At 45.2% G+C, this 10,776-nt stretch overlaps 1 protein-coding gene across 2 annotated transcripts; it reads right to left on the bottom strand.

Moving 5' to 3' along the window:
• Positions 1–6,585: 6,585 nt before the first annotated feature.
• On the bottom strand, positions 6,586–9,558 carry LOC120896190. 2 transcript variants are annotated; one of them, XR_005738405.1, is made up of 4 exons: positions 9,278–9,558; positions 8,286–9,191; positions 7,323–8,222; positions 6,586–7,251 (listed from the first exon to the last, which is right to left on the bottom strand). XR_005738405.1 is itself a non-coding variant. In XM_040300153.1 (3 exons), the coding sequence occupies exons 1-3, from the start codon at positions 9,466–9,468 to the stop codon at positions 7,967–7,969; spliced, it is 1,353 nt and encodes a 450-aa protein (XP_040156087.1). In that variant the 5' UTR covers positions 9,469–9,558; the 3' UTR covers positions 6,586–7,966. The 2 variants fall into 2 exon arrangements, 1 of the variants encoding a protein (XP_040156087.1); XM_040300153.1 differs by having other exon boundaries at positions 6,586–8,222.
• Positions 9,559–10,776: the final 1,218 nt, after the last annotated feature.

The following is a 10,776-nucleotide window of genomic DNA, read 5'->3' as shown; positions in this document are numbered from 1 at the left end:
AGCAGCAGCAGCAGCAGCAAAACAACAGCCATGGAGGAGGGTTTTTTTCAAAACGTTGAACCAATACAACCTTACATGGTGACCCGGTGCGACCTACCCAACGGGTAGGTTACCCACCGAGCATTGCAGCCCGAGATGGTTGAGACGGTGAAGCGTGATCTATTTGTCTGCTTTTGTCTGTTCACCCACCCGTCAACGGAAAGCTGAACGGAAAGTGAAGGATTTAACCCCTTTTCTGCGCTGGTGGTGGTGGTTGCGGCTGCTCAGCTAGCCATGAAGGTCGTGCGAGAACAGTGAGCTGAGCGAATGCAAGCGTGTACGTGCCGGCCCGATGTCGACAAGGTTCGCCACCTGTGAAAATGACGCCCCGGCATGCCGAGTGCTCTATCAGCTTCCACTCCGTGGTAGGGTGATAGAAAGTGTCATAAAAAGCTCATCATATCAACATAATAAACTCCATAAAAGTAGCAAGAAATATATCGCTTTATGGGTCTGTAAATCATGCCCACGACATGGGTTTTGTAGGGATGGAACCGAACGGGAAAAACCCAAGGGTGCAGATGGTTTCCTGTCCCGCCCCGTTCTGAGTGGCTTCCAGGTGCAGATTCGGAACGATCGGAGTGAACAACAACCTCGCACCGATCGTGCAGTGATTTAGCTCACCATTGGCAGTCGTCCACCCGGTGCTGGTGCTGGAGAGAGTGCGTTATTAATTTAGTGAAAACGAAACCATCCGGTTTTCCCGCATCCGGTTGGCGCGCTTGGTGCGGGAGTTCCATTTCCATCGCTTTTATTGATACGTTCGCAACAGGGAGGGCGCTGCCACCGGGCGCTGGACAGGAAATGCGTCCACATGTTCAGTTCGATGCTATCGTTTAGATCCATTTACGCAGCACTCGATGGGTTTCCCTTGTATCGAGCTTTCGGGGCGAAATCTGTGAGTGCTTTTCCGCTGGATGTGCTGGGGTGATTTTTATTTGTAGTTGTTGTTTTGCTCGTGTTTTGTGCGGTGCCGTTTCTCGACAGTGGAACGAGCAGGCTGGTTCCGCCAGCTTAGCTGGGCCGGGACGAGTGGTGAATGATTTTCCACATTACGATGATGTATGGTGTGTTTATTTTGCAGCATAAACAAGCGTGCGAAGCGTGCTGGCAAATGGATTGCAACTGCCTGCCGGGAAAAAAACCTTTCTGTCAGGATGAGTTTGCTGGTGTATCGGGCATGGTTAGAGCATTTTTGTTTGGGTCGTTGAAGAGCTTCGGGGAGAAGTGCTGTATGCATACCGCTGAGCGGGGTTCAGGTTGTGATAAAAGCATGCTAACATAAGCAAACCAAAATGGGATTTTTATTCTTTTATTAGCTGTTGTTAGTATGGAAAGATATACAAATACTAAGCCTTTTCCGTACTGATGGTATTGAAATAATTGCTTAATCGACAAACAATTGTTCTTACTGGTATGGCTTTGTTATGGGTATTGCATACTTCTAGGCGTTTTTAACGCGCGTAGCTTAATACTCAGAAGACTTCTTCTAAATGCCAAGCAAGCAATTTCTATCGTTAATGTTTGACATATTTCATTGCGAAATTAACTCATTTGGCATGCAATTGGATGAAAGGTTCCACTCTCATTACGCTACAAAGCTGACACAGGTATAATACTTAATAACATATGCCGCATGCAAATTGCGTGTATGTAAAATCCGGTTCGAAAAGGGGGTGGCTTTTTTTTTAAATCCCATATTCTTTCCATTTCCATCCCACTCTAAAGCACTCCAACGATGTGCTGTGCGATGTGCATTCACGCTTCCCTTCCCAATTTACGTGTGTACCGGGAACTCACCAAAGGGGCAATTACCGTGTGCCGAGGGGTTCGGGTGCGGCGTAAAGTGCAACCACATACGCCCCGCTCCATTTACTGGCCATTTCGTTTTCGAGATGTCTGTTTTGTGCCCCCTATGGTTCCCACCGCTATTCGCACATGCTGCTTTCTTACGCGCTGCAGTGCAGTTCGCTGCCCATTAGTACTCCGTCGCTGCAAATGACATTGAGCTGCGGTAGGTTGGAGAGAGTGGGCCGAAAGGCAATAAAAACTCCCCACGTGGCTTAAGCCCTTTTAGCACAGGAGTTAGTGATACGATTGGGAAAAGAATTGCAATGAAAAAAGTACCTCCAAGCTGAAAAGGAGTTGGGAAAAAACAGGGCAGAAACAAAAAGGCACTCATTAGGTATCCAGGCGGTGTAATTCCGCCTGCATTTGATTCTGGCACCGCAAGGCACCTCAACCCCGGTGCCCGGTGGACCAGGAAACGATTGATCGCTGGGAAAGATGGGGAAAAGCGATGCGGAGCGGGCTGCACGTGGCACGAAATGAAATTGGCGCCATATGTGTGTGTGTGTGTGTTGCGCTGGCTTAATTTGTTTTGTTTGCAAACAGTGTGTTTTCTATGAAACTCCAAGCATCAATTTCGTAGTGGACGCACGATGTAGCCGATGTGGCAGAGGGGCAGAGTTGAGAACCGAGTTGAACGGGATGGAAGCAGAAGAAAAAAAAACAAAAACAACTCCACTTCTGACTGGGATCCTTTGAATGGGGGGAAAAAAGGGGGGAGGCAAACATACAAGCACACGCTCCCAGGGCTCGGTTTTGCTGGTAACAGGGCGGGTGCAATGGCGGGTAGGTAATTAAGGGAAATTTTCCACCCAATGAACCACCGCCGGTCGGAACCTGCTCGCAAACGTCCGGAACGGGCAGCACACGCTCCCGGTGCGGTCGAATGCTGAAGTGAACCACACTCGAATGAATACGCTTTGAATTTATCGCATTCGAAATGAATGCGAATGACGGAAGCGTGGGGGTGTTTAAGCGTAATGAAGGAAGCAGGAGGAAAAAACTGGCTCACACAAAAACACACATACACACTCGCGCGCACGTACAGAGCTTTGAGATGGTTTAACTTTTGCAATTTGTCGTTCGGTCGCCTTTTCCGTATGCAAATTAGCACCATTACGTTGCGGGTAGTGCGAGTTATGGGGGGAGTTTGGGATGGAAAGATGGGAGCGAAGGTAGAGCGCGGGTGCGAGTGGGGTTGTGTGACGTCGCACAAATGCTCATTTTGTTTAACAGTAACAGGTTACAGGAAATTATCAAATCAACACGTCCGGTGCATTGCCTCTTGTCGTCTGGTGTGTGTCGAGCGGGCTAAAACTAATGTTGCACTGCAGTGGACGGGAAAATGAATTACATGTTTCGAAAGTTTTACGTGGGATTGCAAAAAGTATTGTTAGGAGTATAATATAAAACATTTTGGTAAGATTCTCTCGTCCTAGTATGGCGTCTGAATGTAAGCAACATGTATTGTAAAAATTGTTATTCGTTGCTTGTCTGGATAAATGATGAGTGGCGCCTAGTATGGCGCCTGAAGGTATGCAATATGATTGATAAAAATAGTTATTTACTGTTTGTGTGGAAAAAAGATGAATTACAATAAGCTAAAAATCTCAATAAAAAGGGACAGTTTAATATTGAGAAAAAACATAATTTTTAAAATTACAAACCTATTTTGAACATAAATTAGTTCGCTGTGCGCTGTGTTTATTTTGGTTAAATTTGAAGCAGAAATAGCTATTACACATTACTAAAGTAAAATTTAAGTTCAACAAGAATATTTGAACTCTAATAACAGACAATGCTTTAATATCAATTGACATTGATAAAGCAAAAGAAAAATGAGATAAGACAATCCTAGTTTCAAAATGGTAAGACAAAAAGGTAAATCAGAAAATAAATGAACATATAAAAATATCTAAAAAATCAATTTATTGCTATGAAAATGTTTATTGCTGGCATATAAAATACATGGCAAATAACAGCAAAACATTATTCAACGTAACAAATTTCAAACCTTATCAAACTTACACCATCTGATCTTATTCCTTAGCCCATGCATACACGAAAGGGGTTATCGCAATCCCCTAATGAAGTGATTAAAAATTAAACTCGGCCTATTTCGCTAATAGCCCACCGATTCTCGTTCTCCGACCGGTACCGGCGGATCAGCTTGGTACGCAACATTTTAATGTCAATTTACCGATGTCACATTTAACCAACGAGTTCCGTTCTGCTTTTCACCATCGTGAGCAACGCAGAAAACAACTTTTGCCCATAACTTTTGGCACGGAAAACCCTTCTCAATGGGGACAGTTTTGTGATTTCGTTCGCTTGGCTTCATTTAAACACCTTCGCTTTGCTAGTGGATTGTGGAGATAACGCCTTGAACGTAGCTCCCCACAGCTGAAACAAAGGTAAGCAGCCAAAGAAGCGTGACTTGGAAACTGGGAAACGATTTTGCTTTCACATCTATCATGGGGCCAAGAAAGGAGAGACAGTTTGTTTTGCGGAGAAAACTATCCGGTTGACCTTTTCTCGGGGGGACTGTTTTCGAGCGTAAATTTGTCCCAAATAGTGCCATCACGTACGTAGAATAAATATTTTGACTCAAAGATGGTAGGGAGATATACTTTAATTTAAATGAATAATAAAATACCAAAACAAATGTGATAATATCAGATAAATATGGTAAAAGAAGAAAAGCAAAGCTCCAAATAAAAATTAAACTATTAAATGAATTGTAAAATACTCTGAAAATAGCTCCATTATTTCTCCATCCAGCAGAACAATTCCATCATCAGCAGTTCTGATCCAAACTCATCAACCAAACCGCTCAAGATGGTTCGGTGCTGGCTGTTGTTGGAGTAAAGATTTTGCATAATCAATTTTAAATTGTTAATTGTTGATCTTTGCCGTTCGCTCTACCGCGGGGCAGGGTCGACCCTTTGTTCCACACGGCAATAAACCCCCCTCCAGGCCAATCGCTATCGCAGCGCGAGCAAGGGTGAAAATATTTTAAACCGATTAGCTTGATTGATTCCTTTTCTTTCGCCAATTTCGCCGTCTCCGTAATGAAAGCTTCGCCGGCGGGCACTATCAGAGTCGGTCTAACACAATATTAGTTCAATCATTCAATCGTTTGGCAAGTTTGAGCAGAAATGGATCATTTTTAACACGACCAGCTGACTTGCCCGCGGGCTACGATCGATGACGGTGGAATTAAGTTTTGCTCAATGCACTTCGTACCCGGCCATGGTGAACGGATGAAGTGGCTAAGTGGTGGCGTTGGTGGTTATTTTCTCTATCTCTCTCTTTTAATTTCATTCTTCTATCAGCCATTGTGCCATTCTACGAACGTCATCGTAATTGACCGCTCTTGGTCACAAGACCACCGTGATTATGATTGAGTACGGAGGAAATCATTCCCCGCAGCTAGTGACAGAACGAGGCGAGAAAATTGACGTTGGATAAATGCAGATCAAGTTTCCGCGCTTGTGGCTCTGTTCAAAGTGGCAATTTTTCTAGTCCGTCAAGATTAAACTGTTGTTTTGCAAACCATTCCCCACCCTCGTAGCTCATACCGGTGCTTTATCAGTTAAAAGAAGTCACAATGTGGGAGGGAAAGAATGCTTTTCAATACCACTTTACGTCAAAACTCTTGCTCGTTTCTATGAAAATACAGATTGCCTTTACAATTCCCGTGAATCAATAATTCCCTGTAAAGGTAAATGCGAACGCGCGCACTTCCATGCTCCACAATCCGGGCAAGTCTATTAGTGAAGCAATCGTCATTGGTATGGCTTTGATGCTGAATTATATTAATGGTTAATTTATCTCTGACTTTGAGCAATTTTCAACCATCCACCCTTTTGATGCTGCACTCTTGAGGTGGCGAAAAGGAAGCACTCACAGTGATTTATACAATTTTCTCTTGCTATATCGTTACGAACCCCTATTTTTTTGCATTCAGTTTTAATCTTCCGAAGCTGTTTTCCAGCAATACTGTGTTTCGGTGTTGCACTGTGTTTTTTTTTTCTTCCACCACGGCCAACATCTGGCAGATGGCCACGTTGCTGCTCAGTACCAAGAGTCAAAACATGAATCGCTTAACAGCGATGAAATAAGTAGGCAACAGGCACAAATTGAAGTCGTGGGCAAAAACGGGTGAAACATAAGCGGTCGAATAAAAAATGTCACCACACTTTTGTGGCCTCCACCATTTGGTCGATTATGGAGAGCTTTTTTCGGTCAACCGCCACTTGCATCGTGAAGAGGGTGGGGACAGAAAGAGCAAAAAAAGAGGCACGAAAATCCACCCAACACCCCTACCATACCATAAGTATGGAGATTTTAATTCAGTTAAAGCCATTCGAGATTTCAGCCTGTACGTGTCGCTCTGTGTGTCGTACCCGGGCATGCCTTTGTGTGTGTTTGATTCAGCCATCCAGGGAGAAAAATGTCCACGGAAAACGTTCCCATTATGCAGCCCGAATGCATATTATCCCACTGGCACCGGAAACATCATTGCTGTAATTCATTCGAAAATTGGGTGAGTGTGTTTCATCGTCATCATCGAGCTAGGCGTACCGGAGTGTTCCTTTCCATTCCACCTTCATACGCTACAGTTGCACTCGGTGCACTTGAATGTCTCATTTGTGTGTGTGTGTTTTTTGTCACACATTTACGTTCTCGTACCGGTTGGAAATTCCCCCGTTCAAGAAGCGTCGTCAGGGGTAGGAGCGTTTTTATTGTGTGTGCCATGAGCAAGAAAATCAAACACACCGAAACGGAAAGGACCTTTCAATGTGCATAAATAATCTGTCTCTTTCGTTCGCTGCCGCTGCTGTGAACATTATACATTATGTCGGTTGGTGCGCGTTGTTGTTTTTTGCCTTCAAACAGATCGGGTTGGTGATGGTGGGTTTGATTGTGACAAATTATCACTCTTCCTTTGTGGGACCGTTCACTGGAGTCCGGCATCGATCCCGGAGAGACGGCTCGGGGGCCGTGGTCCGACTCACGATGGGAAACATAAATGTCCAACAACTGTGCAGCTATTTTCCATTTCCCGATCCCCTCCACGGTGGGGTGGGCAAAACTTCCACGCCGGCCTTTGAATGGTGCAGCTGTGTACTGGTTGCGGTCCTGTGTCTGACTTTATAATCGTTTTATAGCGCACATTTGTTTAAGTGCCGCACAAAACGGCACAAAGAATGTGACGAAGAATGTGGCGTGAAATATAGAGCACGGGCCAAACTTTTAGACTTAGCTCTCGGTTGCATTGATAGGATGGTTGCGCTGGCGCAGTGCAAGTCAAGGCGTAGAAAGACAGCCATAGAATTCCCCAGGAAATGATAAAACATGCTAAAGTTTATGGTTAAGAAATAGCTTTAAGCGGGTTTTATAAAATAGTTTGCTTCCACTGTTTGTCTTACCGCTAATCGAATGTACAGTGCAGGTTTATCACTGTTGCACCATATCTCCAAACACGCAAGACAGTCACGCAGAACGGCGTCAGCACCGGCGTTGGATTTCATTGGTTGCTTCCGTAGTACCGTGAAAGATTCGATGCTGCTGAGCGCAGATTTTCCATCCAGACAAATGGTCCCTTCGCACGGTTTGGTCAGGGAGATAAACATGATTATGGGTGGCCATTGCTTATGGTCATAGCATTGCGGGCATTGCCTCGGTTACCGATGCCGTGCCCAATAGGTATCCAATACACAACCAGAAGCGTTAGCAAGGGAGCACGTATTTTTGGGAGCAGCAAATGTGTGATAAAACTATTCTTTCGAGTCGCCTAGCAGAACTGCCGCTGGATGTTCCGGGATGCTTGCAATTCGGACAAAATTTGTTACACTAAATCCGATGCGACACGGAAGCGTATTTATCATGGTGAGATTGCATGGTGCTTTCTATCGTGTATCTGTTTTCATACCCTTGATGTCTTCGGCTAAAAGTATGTTTTTCTATGTTTTAGGTAGTTTATGATTGTTTTGGTTTAAAAGAATAATGCTAGACCTCTAGATAATAGGTTGCTCAAATCCATCTCATCCTCTGAATAGTAGTAAGAGATTCGTTATTCCTTCTCCACCATATCCAGATAACCTTGCTGAGCGGCATGTACCATCACTTTGGAGATTCGTTCGTTCACGATTTCTCCTCCCGCAATGAGATAGATCTGACGGAAAGCATCCGCCGTAACGTCCGTGTGGAAGTGATGCACAATCTCCTGTACCTCCTGCTCGTTGGCCAACATGCAGGGTAGAAACTTGATCGCTATGATCGCACCGTAAATAAAGTGCTTCTGCAAATGCTCCTTCATTGCGTCGAACCTATGAAGAAACAGGAACAATTTAAATCCGATCCATGTTTGGTAAACACACATTATCCCATACCTGTACGGTTGTAGTGCCTCATCGTCTGGCTGCAGTTTGACGATGTCACAAAGACATCGCATCAACTCCCGATGGTACACGGCGAGCAGCTGATCCCAGCCCCCGTTTGCCCACGCTTCCGGTGGCATGTTCATGTACATGAAGAACGACAGATCAAGGGCCGGGGAGCCGCACCGATTCTCCTGGAAATCGATCAGCATTACATCCTGAGGCACTTTCCCCTCGTAGCGAAACAGCACATTGTTCCGGTTGTAGTCTCCGTGGAGAATCACCGAGTACTGCTCGTCCCGCTCGAGACAACGTTGCATCAGTTCGGAGGGAGTTGTATCATACTTGCTCCGCAACGCCTTGACACGGTCCCCTATATTGGCCTGCTCAAGCAGTGCCGGCTTCTCGTCGAAGTAACGGAAGAGTCGCTCAAAAACGACCTTGAACACGATATCGTAGCTTTCGAAGAAGATTTTACCATCCTGCAGGAAGTTAAGGGGAATGATCTGTTTGACCAGCCGGCGCAGTGTTTCCGACTGTCCACCAACACGCAGAGCGTAGGAGCAGGCGTGGAACTGGGCTATCTTGCGTGCCATAAGCTCTAGATGGGTTTGATCAAGGTTCAACCGGGGCCCTGGGACAAAGCCCGCCACTGACACATCTTCCATTACGAGAAACGTTTCCTCCTGGTCGCTGTAGGCGGGATAGCGAACGCCCGCCTCGGCCAGATAGATCCGGGGTGCGAGCGTGCGAAGATCGAGCGTAGCGCCAGCTTCACGCACCAGCTGCTCGAACGCCGGAATTACAGCCGAGTAAACGTTGATCTCGTTCGGGAAGAGTACGAGTCCGAGCGATTTCTGGCGAAAGTTATCATCACCTTTCATTACCTTCACCATCACGGTCAGATATTTCGTAGCACTGGCGGTGGGATTGTAAAATGGTAGATATAACAGTTGATACCAGTGTGAATCTGGCCGCTGCTTATCACACTGTGCGATGCTTACCCGCTGCGTTGGTGGGTGAGTTTTAACGTCAACCGGTGTATGACCGACATAAACCCATCCAAACCTTGGGGTGTGGTAAGTGTACGGTCTCCCGCTGACACGGTGCGATAGTCTTGCAGATCTGCATTCGATTGAATGATTTTGTCAACCAGCTGCGATGTGAGAAACCTTTCCTTTTTGTCTTGCTCCATTGCGTTACGGTCACGGTCACACACAAACTGCACGCTCACTCAGTCGAAGTACGGCAACACACTGTTTGGCATCCGAAGAGACAATCAGAGTGAACTGAGTCAATACGTATACAAAAAAAAAATGCCACAGAAGCGACAACCCACAAACACTTGAAAGAGCGTCTGAACAATACGGAGGCGCAGTGTGAAGTTCGTTGGAAGTATGTCTAATCTTATCACTAAACACACACCAAACCGAGGAAGCCGGTTAAGTTGGCGTTTTTTCGTTGTTGACCTTGCCGTAATTGGTGTGTCATTCACGATGAGATGCGGTTGGGTGTGTGTGTGTGTGTGTGTGTTTAACGAGGAATTAAGACCCTCATAGATCCAACATATCAATGGTTTTTGTAGACTCGGTTGACTTTGGTACTGGTGACTTCAGCGTTGCGTGTGGTCATGAATCCGAACAAAGAGGAAAGAATATGTGTTGTTGCTCTCACAGAGTTAATGACTTCGGGCTATTGGAATATTACAATCTCCAGCTGGTAGAGGCACTGTTGTCTTATTCGGGAGCAGGGTGAAGAGGGTCCTCCATCATATCCTTCTGATCAGTCTTCTAAAACACTTTTATCTCCTTTACTCGGACGGTAGAAGACCATAGTTCATAGACCATATGATCCACAGTGCCTTCCAAAAACGAGATATGTCAACATTCGGACTCATGTCTTGATGAACAGTTGCGATCAAAATTCATGCAATCTGGAGAAGAATTTTTTTTCTCATAATAAAGAAGCATTACTGTGAATTTTGTTTTACCACTTTCAGAATATGTAAATGGAATTGGGTTTAACTATTATTCATTGATAATAAACAATAATAAATGAGTAATCTCCTTTGTCTTGGTAATGCATCTTCAAAGTTTTGGAAATTGGCTTGATGCGACTGAGGAGCTACATGTCATAACTTCATAACTACCGCACGTTGAATCATGTTGGGCACACCAGCTTGCACCAGCATTATCCACCAGAATTTGGAGCTGCAACATTTCAAATGACTGTTACGGCTACAAAACTTTGCACAACTGTTCTCCAGCAGTACGCCTTTCCGTGCAAGTGAAACTGTCACATACACGGCAATATTCTCCATTTTTTCCGTTCTCTCCGTTCGTGGTGCGGTATGCTAGTATGCATGTCATACTGCACTTTCTGCACTTTCGCAGGGCTCGGATACCGTACCAAGTGAAGGAGACAAACATGCTTTCTCGGGGTGAAAAAAAAAACAGGGGAGCCCAACTTTCCTGCAAGACGAACAGACAGATAGACAAATAAC

This window comes from Anopheles arabiensis, chromosome 2 (assembly GCF_016920715.1).
Source record: "Anopheles arabiensis isolate DONGOLA chromosome 2, AaraD3, whole genome shotgun sequence".
In the NCBI taxonomy this organism is placed as follows: Eukaryota; Metazoa; Arthropoda; class Insecta; order Diptera; family Culicidae; genus Anopheles; species Anopheles arabiensis.
The sequence above is the reverse complement of the archived record's forward strand: the minus strand, read 5'-3'. Positions and strand labels throughout refer to the sequence as shown.